Here is a 14,489-nt window from a genome sequence, read left to right as displayed (position 1 = left end):
CCCTTCCCTTCCCTTCCCTTCTACCCTCTCCTCTCCTCTCCTCTCCTCTCCTCTCCTCTCCTCTCCTCTCCTCTCCTCTCCTCTCCTCTCCTCTCCTCTCCTCTCCTCTCCTCTCCTCTCCTCTCCTCTCCTCTCCTCTCCTCTCCTCTCCTCTCCTCTCCTCTCCTCTCCTCTCCTCTCCTCTCCTCTCCTCTCCTCTCCTCTCCTCTCCTTCCCTCCATCTCCATTTCCCTCTCCTTCTTCTTTCCTTTTCCCTCTTTTCTCTTCTTTCCTTTTCCCTCCTTTCTCTTCTCTTCTCTTCTCTTCTCTTCTCTTCTCTTCTCTTCTCTTCTCTTCTCTTCTCTTCTCTTCTCTTCTCTTCTCTTCTCTTCTCTTCTCTTCTCTTCTCTTCTCTTCTCTTCTCTTCTCTTCTCTTCTCTTCTCTTCTCTTCTCTTCTCTTCTCTTCTCTTCTCTTCTCTTCTCTTCTCTTCTCTTCTCTTCTCTTTTTTCTTCTCCCTGATGCACCACTGAAGAGAAAACTCTCTTATTCTCCTCCATGCCTCGCTAGAAAACGGGTGTCTCAAGTCATGACTGAGTAATTTTCACCATGCTGCTTCCTCCCAGGATCCCTCTGGCAGAGGCAAGCTACAGCTGGGACCGCAGCAACAGCAAAGGCAGGAGCAAAGGCCAGTACCTGTCTGAGGGCTCACAGCTGGTGGAAGAAGCTGTCCATTGTGATGTTTGCGTGACAGCGGGTGAGGATGGCCACCGCCTGGCACAGGAATGGCATGAACGTGCTGTGCTTCATGGACGATATGCAGCTGCGCAGGATGTAGATGATCGGTGAAAGATCAAGCTGAAAGAAGAAGGGGAGAAAGAATGACTGGCTGCATCCTTGACTCTGCAGGACCTAATCATGGACATTCAGCACATGAACAGTGCCTGCTCCCTTGACATGCCGCCAAGGCCTAGGCCTAAATTTCACACCAGTCACCCTGTTCAAGCCCTGGCTCTGCGCTCAGGCTGTGCTTCTTTAGCACAAGAGGCAAACGGCACAAGGTGTAGTGCAACAGCCAACAAAAGTCCAAGACACGTGGAAGAAAGTCTCTTACATCCCGACAGATGTCCTTTCCATACATCTGCAGGAAGGTGATCATCCACTTGCCAGCAGCACGCACACGCATTCCTTTGGCCTTCCGGAAGGTGTCCTTGATGGCCATCATGAAATCTACGGTGTGTTCCAGGGAGAAGCTTCTGCACACAATCTGCAAGGAAATGAGAAGCAGGAGAGATCCCATCACTGCTCTGCAGCAGCTCTTCAGAACATAAAGCAGTGTTGAGGGCATTCTTAGTTCAGCAGCTTGCCAGTCATTCAGGTGGCAATCACAATGCTCCTGCTGTCCTTACTGTGCTATGTATACATAAGGTGGTTGAGCCTTCTCTCAGCTTCTCCACCCGTGGTGTTTGCTTACATGCAAAGCCTACCTCCCAGCAGCCACAGCCACACGCACACAGTCACACACACACGTCATAGAATCAGCTCCTTGCTTTGGGTGCCTTAGGGCCAGACGTAGCTCAGTGCCTCCGGCTCCTTGCTCAGAAAAGTGATCTCAGGGTGACAGCTCATTCTGGAAATGGTGTGAGAGGCTGGGGGGAGCAGAGGCACGTGCAAAAACCTAAGCACTGAGATTGCACCACTCCTTTTTGGGTCCACTTACCCGCGCAATTTTGGAAGAGGTCTGGAGCTGACAGACGGTGCTGCAGTCATTCAGCCCCTCACACAGGCTCCCGATGTCTCCTGTCTGGATGACTCTGTTGGTCGCCTTGGCTGGAAAGAGCACAGGGAGAAAAGGGAAGTCATGCTTCTGGAAACGGAACTGCTTTCCACGGGGGAGAGACAGAGGACAGGGTGGGGACAAGAAGAGAGCTGCTCACGGTGCCTCTCCCTCCTGTAAACCGGGCCCAGCCCGTGGGGTTCTGGTAGTGCTGCGGAGGAGAGCAGAGGGCTGGCGCACGCCCGCTCTACTCACCTTGGATTCGGAGAAGGGAGCTGAGACAGGTGACGGCCAACTGGCGGGATGTAGGCATGGGGTCACACATCAGGGGCACCAGCAATCCCACCAAGGAGCCAAAGTGCTTGCAGGCATCGCCTCTCTGCAGGGATGAGAGGCAGGAAAAAAGCTGTAGGCAGCCCCAGCTCTCCCTAGCTTCTCCCACCTGTGCCTTCCCCATGGGGTGGGTGTCACAGCATGCACAGCTGAGTGGAGCTCGCCTGCCAGCTCAGGGGCACCAGGGAGGGAGCAGGGGCATGCGGTAGGGCTCTTTACTCACTCCATGCTCTTCACAAGCAGCCAGCAGCTGGGAGCAGATCTGCAGGGCCCTCTTGCGCTCCCACATGTTGTCTGATGTCATTGATCTCTGCAAGACGTGGGGCAGAGCATCTGTCTCACTGCAGACGTCTTTTCTTTCCTTTCATGCCGGCCCTCTCCCAGTCCCTCATTTCCCAGCACTTTCTCTCAGGTCCTGCCCTGTGGCTCCACGCAACCCCCCACCTCACTGAGCACCAGCACTGCTGCCCCCGCTCTCTGCAGACACTCCTGCCTCCTAACCCAGGAGCTTTTCCTTGGCTATGGCCTGCCAGGGGCTGGCTCCTGCCTTTCCCCCTGCAGGGCCCATTTCTCTGCCCATTTCGGAGCTTGCAGTGAGCTGGCACGTCAGCAAGAGATCCCCTCTCATCGTCCTCTCAGTCCCCAGATCTCTTTCCCTGCTATCAACAGGCGCCATGCTTTCTCCCTTGCCCCACATGTACTCACATGGACTATGTTCTGGAAGAAGCCACGGGTGGTCTCTGTCTCGAGCAGGACCACCATGAGCCGGCCCAGAGCTTTCAGTGATGTTTGCAGAAGCTGAAAGCAGAAGAGGGGATTGAGCTGTGGCATCACGGCTGCGGCCAGAGCATAGGTTGTGTGTGCTGAGGAAGGGCTCCAACCGAGAGGTGGCTGTGAAAGTCACGGCAGGTTACCTGCAGGTACTGAGCTGCTTGCTGTGACTTCCTGATCTTCAGCATCATCTCCGCTGAAGGGTGTGTCACAATATTCTTGCAGCACAGAATCAACATGTCACACATGTCTTTGCTTCCTAAGGACGGCTTCAGCTTGCTGACAGGACAAAAAAAGGAAGAGAAAGCAGAAAGGGCCTTTAGCAGTGCTCTCCAGGGCTGGCTCAGGCAACATCAGAGTTTCTTCTAATGGACAGCTGCAAAGCCAACATCCCCAGCCTGAGCTGCTGAGCGCTGTCTTCAGTTCCAGCATCACCCACCTCCTCCCCAGCATCAGTGAAGCACCTCCCGCTCTGAAGGGAAGGAGACCCCAGGTCTCCCTTCTCTTCCCTGCCAGGGGACAGGAGCACCAGGGCCTTTCTCCCTCCCAGAACCTCAGCTTCGCTGGGCACAGCAGCCCAGCCATCTCTCCTGTAGAAGTGACTCCCCATCCCCTGCCCCCTCCAGGCCTTTGGGAGCTACCCAGAGGGGGATCCACCATCCTGCCTTGCAACCCCAGAGGCTCCCACCCTTACCTCAACTGCTCCAGGGCCAGAATCACCTTGAGGGGCACTGGGGATACAGGGGTGCCTAAGTAATACTTCTTCAGCAAGTCCTGCAAGTACCAGAGAAACATTGTCAAAGTGGGCACGTGAGAGCTCTTCCACCCAGCCCAGAGACAGACACAACTGCCACACACCAGCCCCATCACTCGCGCATTTCCCACGGAGGCAGAGCAGGATGCAGCAGCTGCACAGTTGGTGGACCTCGCCCGCTGCCCAGCCGCTGCCTGCCAGCACACAAGGTCCCCGCCAGCTGGAGACGTGTGGCTGAGGGAGACCTGTATGGCTCCGGGGAATTGAGTCTCAGAGCACAGCCCAAAACTCCGCTGCAGACAGCCCTGGCTCTAGGCACTCACCGTCAGGATCTCCAGCAGCTTGCCCTTCAAGGAGGGGTTAAAGCAGGCCGAGTCACCCACAGCTTGGAAGGCAGAGCTGAAGTCGGTGATGCTCTGCACCAGCGCAAGTGTGTTCTGCAGGTCCTGAGGCCCAAGAGAGAAGAACATTCTTTGAACTGCGGGAAGGGCCAAGGGCTGCAAGGGGAACACGTGGGGGCAACGCTAAGGGAAGGGCTTGCATCTTCATCTGAGCACAAACCAGTCCCCGAGGGACCTTTGGAAAGAGAAGGCCCATCTCAGCATCCCCCCACGTGGAGGGGCTGCAGCTGGGTGCTCAGACACCCCGGCACGCTACGAGCTCTCACCCGGCAGCTGCAGCTGTAGAGCAGCAGGATGTTGCCCACGATGTCTCCCTCCAGGCGGGCGAGCAGCTGTTCCTTGGAGGCACGCAGTGCCAAGCTGCCGTGGGCGAGGATGAGAGCGCTGCGTGTGGCGTGAGCTCTTCTGCTGTCCAGCTCCATCTGTGTGGGGTAAAATGCCTTGAGACACTCGCTCAGCAGCCCCCGGTGCCCCACGAGGCACCTGGGCTCCCAAGTGAAAATAAGGCAGCAGAAAGCCAAGATGGAAATGCGTAATGCTTCACCTTCTTGCGTCTGGGAATCCTCCCATTCTGGCCTTTGCACAGCCTGGACGCAAACATGGTGAGTGTGTCCAGGACTGGGTGAAAGTTGCTCTCAGCAGCATGGCTGAGAAGAGAGATCATTCCCTGCACAAAAGAACAAGGGGCAGTTGGCGCAGGCCTGAACCTACTGGTACGGCCAGCCACAGTGGCTGGGCTGGTCCTCGCCTGAGGGAAACAGCAGCAGTGAGGAGATCAAAAGGCCCGGAGCAGGGCCAGGAGAAGCCCTCTGCTCCAGGGACAGAGCGGGGACGCTCACAGAAGCTGGAGGAGAGGAGACCTCACCTGGGCCTCAGATGGCTCCTCTGCGTTTGCTTCCTCCAGGTGTTGCAGGAGCTTCTCTTGGATGTGGAGGACTTCCTTGCAAGCTCCCAGCACTGTCCCCAGAGCCTTGTACAGGAAAGACTGCATGGGAAGGGAAGAGAAGGGATGGGAAGGGAAGGAAGAAGCTGAGATGTGGCAGCAGCCTGACCTGCTGGGAGAGGGCCAGGTGGGAAGGACCCACGCTCCCTGAGAGACGCTGAGAGCAGGTGCAGGGCCGAGCTTTAGCCACCCCCAGGCAGTTTGCAGGGAGAGGCTCTCGGGGGCACGGGCCAGGGAAGCAGCGTGAGCAGCCCGCGTGAGCAGAGCACCACCTGCAGCCCCAGCCTCAATTGGGCCCCTGCGACTGCACCGCTGGGGAGAGCTGGGGAGAACCCACCTTCTCTCCAGAGTTGCTGGGAGAGCTGCTCAGCCACTGGCTCAACTTGCAGCTCAGGCCCTTGGTCCACGCCTCATCCTCCATAGTATTCAATGACGCCCTCAGGAACTGTTGGAGAACAGGAGAAGCCAATGGTTCCTTGCCCTTTGCCTCTTCCCACATTGCCGCAGTCTTCTGGGGAGAGGTGACTGGAAGAGCAGTCCCTCTCCCAGCTCCACCCAGCATTCCCTCCCTTATAGCTGCCTGCTGCTCTTCTCCTGGGATCCCCCTTGGGCTTGGGACAAAGAGGAAGAGGCAGCACCACAGAGGCGTGCGGCCGCTCCGCAGCAGCATTTGAGAGGCTGTTCCTGTCTTCTCTGGGAACGGGGCTCCTTGAGACAGGCAGACACTTCTCTGCACCGTGCCTTCTGGAAATGCTGTACCTTTAATAGACGCTGCTCCCACCCTGCAGAGTCCGGGAAGCTCTCATCTTTCCCTGCACAGCAACAAGAAGCAAAAGATCCTTGCTTGGGATCAAGCCACAGAGGAAGAGCTGCTGCAAACCTGGTTTGCCTGGGCACACGGCACTGCCAAATTGGGACCTGCACACCCTACACAATGACCTGTCCCTCCCCACAAACACTGTCCCAGCAGGAACACAGAACTAACTGCTCCAAGACTGCTGTCTGAGGGGATGTGAAGGGCCCATCCATGCCCTGGAATGGGCAGATCCCCGGGGGGAAAGGACCCCGAACCTCAGTGCTGTCTCCCTGGAATGGGAACAGCAGCAGAGCAAGTACTGGGCTGCAGGCAATGCTTCCCCTCTGCCACGCTGCAGAGCTCCATTTTCACTCCCCCCCTTCCCTGCCTCCACCTCTCCCTCCCCGCCAGCACTTTACCTTGGAGGCACTGCAGCAGCAGGGGGATCTCAGCGGCCCACATGGCCCCCACAGCTCTGTGGATCCTGCTGTGGAGGTTTTGCATCAGCAGCAAGGCAGCGGCTTGGAGTTCGCTGCCTGCAAAAGGGCTCCCTGCCACCACCTGAGTGAGAGCAAGGAGAAGCGGGGTCACTTCTGCAGCAAGAGCAGCAGCTTCTCCCAGGAGGGAAGCAGCTTGGCTCTGCCCTGGCAGTCAAGGAGCAGCCAGCAGCTTTGCCCATGGTGCTGCAAGCCCGGGAAGAGAATGGCATCCCCATGGGTGAGGCAGGCGCTGCCATGCTCGGCCATGCTGCTTCCTCGTCAGGGCTCATGGCACCGGCTCTGGAGCATCTACTCACCAGCAGGCGTGCCAGCAGTGTCTGGGGAGTCAGCAGTGGGCCTGTGGGGAGAATGAAGTGCTGAGTGAGATGCCAAGACACGCTGTGCTCCCCCACGTGCACCTCCGCTGTCCATTCTTGGTGCTGTCACGGGTCAACAGAGCTCACTGGGGGAGTTTCTGCTCCTACCTTGAAACATGGAGCTGAGGAAATGGGGATCCAGTTCTTCCACCTCCCGCACCATCAGGTCCCCTCTCTCAGCCAACGCTTGGACACAGCGGGAGACCGGGATCAGCATGCCGGTGTACTGGGCTGGCACCACGTACAGCAGCAGCCGTGGCCACAGGAGCTGTAGGGAACGAGGCGGTTGAGCACTGTGTCAGCGTTCCTGCCTCCGCTCAGAGATGAAGAGGACTCTGTGAATTTCCCTGAGTCTTGTGTGTTTTAGAGCATGTTGGAGGAGAGACCGGGGGTGTTGGAACGGGATGAGGAACACGTGGTGTGAAGGCAAGGAGTGGCAGCAGGTCAGATTGTGACTTACTTTGGTCATCCCGCTCACAGAGACATCCAGCGACTCCAGGATGTCCATACAGAGCTCTTGGAGAGCTCCTTCTTCCTGGGCTTCCTGGGCAGAAAGGTCTCCAGCTGCCTGCACAACAGTGTTGTTGGAACGCTGGTTACTCTTAGTTCTGAGGAGCCTCTCAGGAGGCTCAGGTGTGGCCCCACCGGTGCTTCTGTGCCAGCCTCTGAGCAGCACGGGTCTTCCAAAGGAAGATGCTGCCCACTGTCCTTACCCTTCTTCCCGTGGAGCGGCTGAACTCACTGAAGATGTGCCCCACCACATCCCAGGCTGAGCAGCTCCGGGCGTTGGCACTGAGCACATCCTTGATGAAGTGCAGAATGGCCCTCCTCACCTGTCAGGAGTCAATTGTGGCTTTGATTTTCCTGCTCAGAAGGCAAAGGGAAGCCACCTGCTCACTGGGGCAGCCCTTTGGGCATGAGCAGTGACAACAAGAGCAGAGAAGAAGCCTTGGCTCCTCAGGTGAGGGCCAGGCCTTAGCACCCGGCTGTGCACTTTCCATGCACAGCACAGGGACCTGCCCGCTCCACTCTGTCTGCTCTCCCCACAGGAGCCATCGCAACCGTGTGGTCAGTGCCCCAGCACCTCCCTGGGCACCCCAGCCCTGCCTGTGTTAGGCAGCAGCATCATCACCTCGACAGCGCTTTCCTTTCCCAAATCAGCTCACCTGGATCCTGGGGTCGCTGCACAGACACTGTACAGCCTCCACAACCTGGGGCAGCTTCTCTGTCATCATGGGCTCTGCAAGAGATGCGCAGAAGCATGCGTGGAGGCACAACCCAGATGGCAAAAGGGATCCCTGGAAGTCCCGACCTGTGGTACTGACCATCAGAGCGAGCCAGAGCACCGAGCAGACCCAGGGCTGCCACGCATCCAGCCTCCCTGTCAGCGCCCAGCTGTGACTGCAGAAACAGGACCGTTTCCTCGGGGCAGATTCGGGCTGCGGGGAGGAAATCCCACACGGTGTTAGCAAGAAACTCGCACCCATTCCGGAGGTTTGTGAGAGAGGTTTTGGCCGGGGCACCGCCAAGCATTGCCAGAGCTCCTCTCCTTACCCTGCAGCAGGATGCAGTGGGTCAGCTCTGCTCTGTCAGCCTCGCTGTGCTCCTTGGTGTCGTCAGAGAGCTGTGGGAACAAGGTCCATTTAAGAAAATTGCATCAGTGCTGAGGATGGAAAAGAAACTTTGCTGCCAGCTCTGATCTCCCTGGGCACTCTCAGGAAAGAGGACATGCAGACAAAACACAGCCTGCCCCACAGCATCCCTGGGGGCACGCACACGGCTCTGGAGCAGCCACGGGCATGCAGGAGCTAAGGCTGAGCAGCCGTCAGAGGCTTGGAGCTTTGAGTCCTCCTGGGACGTAGCCAAGAGGGAAACTGCTTTGGGCACAAGGATTGGCTCCCCTCACCTGGTAGAACACGGCACTGGTGATGGCCAGAAACTTGTCCTTGGGGATGACAGACTCAACTCCTTCTAAGGCCTCCAGGAAGATATTGAGGCTCTGCAAGAGACCAGGAGAGGAAGAAAAGGCTGAAGCCACATCTAGACACCTGGGAGCAGAGATACTGATTCCCAATGGTTTGTCCGCTGGGAAAGCTCCCGCACAGGCATCCTGGTTTGTCCCCGCCTCCCAGCAGCACCAAGAGAGTCCCTCGCTCTCAATCGAGCCCTGCTTGGGCACTGGTTGCAGGCAATTCCCACCCAGCAGCCCTCTTCTCTCCCATCAGATGCAACTGGACATGGTCCCCCTGGTTGTTAGCACAGAGCTCCTCAGGCACCAGAGCCCCACAGTGGTGGTGGTGGTGAAGCCTCCCAGCCCCAGGAGGTGGTCCCCAGTGGCTCCTGTCTGGCTCCTGTCCGGGTTGTTCCTTCCTTGACGGAAGAGCTCAGGAAGCCTCAGACCTCCCTTGGACACCTATTCCGTCTTTCTCCAAGGGCTCCTGGCCTCCTCCCCGCGTCCCACTGACCTGTCGTGGCACTTGCACGAGGCCCACATCCACACTGAGCCCTGCAAAACATCTCACCTTGGTCCCCCTGCAGGTGTCTTGGACCTCCTGACACGGGTGCACGAGCCGGAGAAGCTGCTCCCAAACGTGCTCTTGGCACAGCTCCTCTTGAAGGAGGACAGCCATCATGGCAGCCACAGCCCCGAGGACGGCCTGTTTGTCCTGGAGAGGGATGGCAGAGGCCCAGCATCAAAGACTGAAGGTCTGCCCTTCCTACAGGAGGGCTTTCTCTTTCCCTTCCCTTTTCCCATACCCCTGTGCCCCATACGAGATGGGCTCTCTGGAGGGCAGGGAGCTTTTCCCCACTCCTTCATCCCCAGCTATCCCTGCCACAGTGCTGTGACATGCGGCTGCTTCCTGGCAGGGAGATCCAGCCCCAAGCACAAAGCCAGTTTGGGGCCCTTTGCAGAGCCAGCCCACTCCCTCTCATCACCCTTCTGCTCTCAGCCCGCTGGGCACAGACAGAGCTGCCGACACCGATGTCCCCGCTGCCATCCCTGGCTGGGAATGCAGCAGTGCTCACCTTTTCCTCCTTGCACTCCTGCCAGTTCCTCAGCACAGAGAAGAAGAGCTGGGAAAGATTCTTGTAGATCTGCTCCATCTCCATGGCAGGCCAGGGGCATTGCTTTCCAGAGCACAAGTGAGCCTTGACTCCTTCCAGCCATTGTTTCACAACTGAAGAAAAACAAAATAAAACAAAAAAAATAATTGAATAATTCATTTAAAAATTAAAAAAAAAAAACAGAAAAAAAATAAAAAAAAAAAAAGGATGAGAGATTGAGAGAAAAGGGAGCCTGTGAGAGTCTGCAGCAGGGCAAGGTGCAAGGACTGCCCCAAGCCCCCCTACTCTGGGCCGGCACTCACCAGCACAAGCAATGCGCAGGGTCCGGCCGCCTCTCACCCAGCCCACCACACTGTGCAGGCCGGCCAGCATCAGCCACACGAAGGGGATGCACTGTGGAGCTGCAGAAGGGAAGAAGGCCATGGTCAGAGCCTCGGCGGCGAGGGAGGAGGGGCTGCAGCCCTGCATCCCCCAGCTCAACGCAGATCACGCGCAGAGGGGAGAGACCCCTTCAGGAGGCTGAGGGCACTCTACCGTAGCTGCTGAACAGTTTGCTCAGGGTGATGAGCACAAACTCCTTGGACATCTCCCCCACGGCTTTCAGGTGGCCCTGGAGCTCGGCCATCACCAAGCTGAAGTGTGTCCGGGCCAGAGCCACCAGGGCATTGCTGGCAGCCATCCTCACGCTGTGTGGCACGCCCTGAAAAAGAGTCACTGGTGACACGCGGCACAGGAGACTGCCTGAGGCCTTCCCTTGGAAGGGCTAAGCCACCGCCATCCGCCAGCAGAGCATCAGCGCAGGCAGGCGGCTCCCTTTGCCTTTGGGAGCGACCCCTCACCTGGGCTGCTGTCAGGTCCTGGGACACCTCAGCCAGCAGCCGGTTCACCACTCCGCACGGCGGGCGGCTGTCACCTTCCCGCAGGACGTGCTCCAGCTCGCAGTACGCCTGTGCTCGGTCACCCTGGGGACAGGGATCAGTCACGTTTTGCTTTGCCCTTCTTCCCGCGGAGCTGCCCGCCATGCCAGTGTGCTGCCGGGGCCTGGCACCCACGGGACTGTGGCACTGGGGCAGGGCAAGGATTGAGGGTTGGATGTCCCCAGCTCACCTCCTGGTCTTGCAGGCGCTGCAGCAGCAAAGTCACGGCACAGGGGGGGACAGGGCTTGCCACCCTGCCTCTGGCCCTGCGACGCGTATGTCTGGGCACGCAGCCCACACAGGCAAAGAGACCTGGAAGGAAAGAGCAGAGCAGCTGCTGCTGGTGTTGCTTGGAGCCAGGGCCGAGCATCCGGCCAGCTCTGGGAGGAACCCAGCCCCACAGCGTGGGGTGGGCTGTGCCGGCACATGTGTGATCGGCAGGGAGAGGGGAGAGAGCCTTCCCCTTGCTGGGGTACTGGGGGAACCATGGTGGGCAGCTGCACTCAGCAGGGCAAGGACAGTGCTAATGGCATGCCCTAAACAGGCATTGGTGGCACACATGTGCTCGGGCAGCATCACGGTGTCCAGAGAGGTGGAGGGACCTCACCTCGAAGGGCTCTCAGCCGCTCCATCACAGCAGGATATCTCCAGATAGACACAATGCTCTCTCTGGGTCCTCTTCCTGCGCCTCTCACAAGAGACTGGGCCACCGCTCCCACCGCCGCCACAGGGGTGTAGGTGGCAACAACTGTGACATCACACCGAGGAGTGTCACCTCACAGAGAATGACGTGCCCTGGGCTGGGGACCAGACTGCATGCTGGGCAACCTTGCTGGCCTCAGAACACAGCATGTTTTTGTGACGCACTCAGCTCTGGGGTGGACATGTTCTGTGCTGGATCAGGGAATCACCTCAGGTGATGGGGTGAGGGAGAGGCCCTGCCAGGCAGCAGCTGCCGGGTGCCATTGCTCAGCATTGTCTTAGTGACTGGGGACTCCATACAAGGAGGCACAACCTCCATACAAGGAGGTCCAGACAACCTCTCCAGAGAGCTTTGCTGCCTTCTGGGGGCACGTTTCAGAGACGTTAAGGAGACTCCACCGCATGTGATCAAACAAGACCACGTTCCACTTGTTGTCATTCAAGTAGGGTCATGGGAGGATGCCATGAGGAAATGGCAGAACATCAGAAAGGGACTTTGCATCCCTTGGAAAGACGCTGAAGGGATCGGGAGAGCCAGGAGTGTTCTCCTCTGTCCTCCTGAGCTCCCAGGAGGGTTCTCCTCTGTCCTCCTGACTGGTGACTGGGTCCCAGAAGGAAGGAGGAGGACAGAGGAGGTAAATAACTGGCTGAGGGGGTGGTGTCGGGATCAAGGTTTTGTGTACCCTGATCTTGGGCACGCCTTTGAGAGACCAGGTGTGGACATGAGACGGAATGCGACTGAGTAGTTGGGGCCAAAGTGTTCTGGCGAGCAAGCTGGCTGGACTGATTACCAGAGCGTTAAACAAGATTTGATGGAGGAAGGGGATGGAGTTCCTTGTGACAGAGAAGGGCCTGGGAATGCTGTCTTTTTAGTGAACTGCGTAGAAAAACCTCCCAGTTGTCCAGCAGGATCTTGTGAGGACTCTTCAGAGAAAATAACATTGCCAAGAGCCCGACTTAAACCTTCCTGCATCCCTCTAGAGATACCTGCACCCTCTGCTTTCCTACAGTGTCTGGATAGCAATGCACACCACATGGGGAATAAACAAAAAGAACTAGAGATCCGTGCGTGCTTACAGGGATGTGATCTCATTGCAATCGCAGAGACATGTTGGGACAGCTCACACAAGTGGCATGCTGTTGTGGATGGCAAGACAAGGGGAGGTGGTGGACTTGCTCTGTATGTGAGAAGCTGCTAGAATGCATTGAGCTCCACTGTGGGGGGGATGATGAACAAGTGGATAGCTTGTGGGTAAAAATTTAGGGACGGGCTAACATAGGTGACACTGTTGTGGGTGTGTGCTACAGGCCACCTGATCAGGAGGAGGAAGTGGATGAGGCCTTTTACAAACAGCTGGAAGTAGCCTTCCGACCACCGGTGCTCGTCCTTATGGGGGACTTCAGCCATCCTGATATTTGTTGGCAAAGTAACAAAGCCAGGCACACAAGGTCCAGGCAGTTCCTGCAGCGTATTGATGATTACTTTCTGACGCAGGTGGTGGAGGATCTGATGTGGAGGGGTGTGCTACTTGACCTTGTTTTTACTAGCGAGGAAGGGCTGGTAGGGGATGAGAAGGCTGGGTGCAGGTTGGGATGCTGCGATCATGAGGTAGTAGTGTTCAAGATCTTGTGTGGAAGAATGAAAGCAATAAGTAGGAGTGCTACCCTGGACTTCAGGAGAGCCTACTTGAAGGTATCCCATGGGCTAGTGTGTTGGAAGGTAAGGGGGCCCATGAGAGCTCATTGGCCCTTTAACTCCACTTCTTCCGAGCTTAAGATCAGTTGTGAAAGACAGAACTGGTTTTTTTTGGCTCAAAGTTTGCTTTGCAAGGCCTTTCTTGTGATAAGACTCTAACTGACAACTGTGACTTACCTAGGGGGGCAAGTGGTGGGTGTCACCACGCTACAATACTTCTGCTTATGATTGTAAAGATAAGCAGAAGGACAAGCAGTCTTTTTCAGGGGGTGTGGCTTGAAAGAGCTGACCACTGCAAAAGGTGATAATGCTTGCGCGTGGCAACGCAGGCACCACTCCCTGCTGGCTTATGGGTTGGGGCAGGTGTGCCATGCTAACAGAGAGAAAAGAAGAAGAAGACAAAAAACTGAGAAACTGGGGATAAAAGGCCCTCACTAAACTAAGGACTGGGGAGAAGAACTGCCAAAGAAAAGAAATCTTCGACAGACTGTCATGGTTTTATGATTTTTGTTATCACTATTCCACATCGTAACACCGTGAAAAGCATGGGGAATTAAAGAGTTAATGGAACTGACAAGGGTTCTGTGGACTGACAACTTTCCGGATACCTGGTTCTCAGAAGAGAGGAAGAACTACATACCCCAGAGGACTTTGCGTTCAGAGGGGAAGATAAGACCCACAAGTCACAGGACTTGCCCTCTTTCTCTCACTGCCTGGCAGCGTGTGGTTGTGCTCCCCAGCTGCTTCACCTTCAGTTCAGAGCAAGGCCTTTGGTTTTGGACTCTCTCTCATTTTATTTGATTTATTAGTCTCAATTCCAATTATATTGTACTATATTGTGTTATCTTGCATTCTGATATCATATTTAGTAAAATTAACTTTATATGAAAATAACTTTATTCCTTAGATCGTTGCCACTGTTCTGTCTTTGGGCCCAGCTCCCCATCTCCCTACACACTCCCTTTCCCTTTCTGAGCTGGTGGGCCTGTGGGCCTGCTGTTTCCCTGTCACAGACACAGATGGATCTAGATAACTCCGTGACACGGAGGAATTCCCCGAGAGGAAGAAACCTCTTTGGAAGAACCCCCCGGGGCCTGCTTGCTGCAAAGCTTCCTGGCTTTCTCCCATCCCCCACAGTGATTGGACGAGATCCTGAGATCAGTGGACATACTTTTATCCACTGTTCTGGATACCCTCTCCAAGGAATTGGAAGAGAAGAAGGCTATCGGGCGCAGTCAACATGGATCTACCAAGGGGAAGTCATGCTTAACCAACCTGACAGCCTTCTCTGATGTCATCACTGGCTGGGTAGGCGGGGGGAGAGCAATGGATGTTGCGTGCCTTGACTTCAGCAAGGCATTTGACACCATATTTCACACCGTTCTCATTATGAAACTTAGAAAGTGTGGGGATAGATGAGTGGATGATGAGGGAATTGACAACTGGTTGACTGGCAGAGCTCAGAAGGTTGCCGTCAGTGGTGTGGAGTCTGGTTGGAG

At 56.4% G+C, this 14,489-nt stretch overlaps 2 protein-coding genes across 2 annotated transcripts; both read right to left on the bottom strand.

Moving 5' to 3' along the window:
* Positions 1 to 378: 378 nt before the first annotated feature.
* Positions 379 to 7,286, bottom strand: LOC101751321 (maestro heat-like repeat-containing protein family member 2B). The gene is made up of 18 exons (XM_040662229.1): positions 7,070 to 7,286; positions 6,718 to 6,877; positions 6,550 to 6,590; positions 6,173 to 6,314; positions 5,717 to 5,769; positions 5,295 to 5,402; positions 4,880 to 4,999; positions 4,559 to 4,681; positions 4,281 to 4,436; positions 3,937 to 4,059; positions 3,554 to 3,633; positions 3,003 to 3,138; positions 2,794 to 2,886; positions 2,312 to 2,398; positions 2,011 to 2,134; positions 1,699 to 1,808; positions 1,093 to 1,245; positions 379 to 836 (listed from the first exon to the last, which is right to left on the bottom strand). The coding sequence occupies exons 1-18, from the start codon at positions 7,115 to 7,117 to the stop codon at positions 687 to 689; spliced, it is 2,007 nt and encodes a 668-aa protein (XP_040518163.1). The 5' UTR covers positions 7,118 to 7,286; the 3' UTR covers positions 379 to 686.
* A 480-nt stretch (positions 7,287 to 7,766) lies between these two features.
* On the bottom strand, positions 7,767 to 11,727 carry LOC121107639 (maestro heat-like repeat-containing protein family member 2A). The gene is made up of 11 exons (XM_040653038.2): positions 11,200 to 11,727; positions 10,783 to 10,904; positions 10,515 to 10,637; positions 10,210 to 10,375; positions 9,978 to 10,076; positions 9,637 to 9,788; positions 9,132 to 9,275; positions 8,516 to 8,608; positions 8,164 to 8,233; positions 7,935 to 8,048; positions 7,767 to 7,849 (listed from the first exon to the last, which is right to left on the bottom strand). Exons 1-11 carry the CDS (start codon positions 11,222 to 11,224, stop codon positions 7,767 to 7,769), a joined length of 1,191 nt encoding a protein of 396 aa, XP_040508972.1. The 5' UTR covers positions 11,225 to 11,727.
* Positions 11,728 to 14,489: the final 2,762 nt, after the last annotated feature.

Source organism: Gallus gallus, chromosome 1 (genome assembly GCF_016699485.2).
Source record: "Gallus gallus isolate bGalGal1 chromosome 1, bGalGal1.mat.broiler.GRCg7b, whole genome shotgun sequence".
Classification (NCBI taxonomy): Eukaryota; Metazoa; Chordata; class Aves; order Galliformes; family Phasianidae; genus Gallus; species Gallus gallus.
The sequence above is the reverse complement of the archived record's forward strand: the minus strand, read 5'-3'. Positions and strand labels throughout refer to the sequence as shown.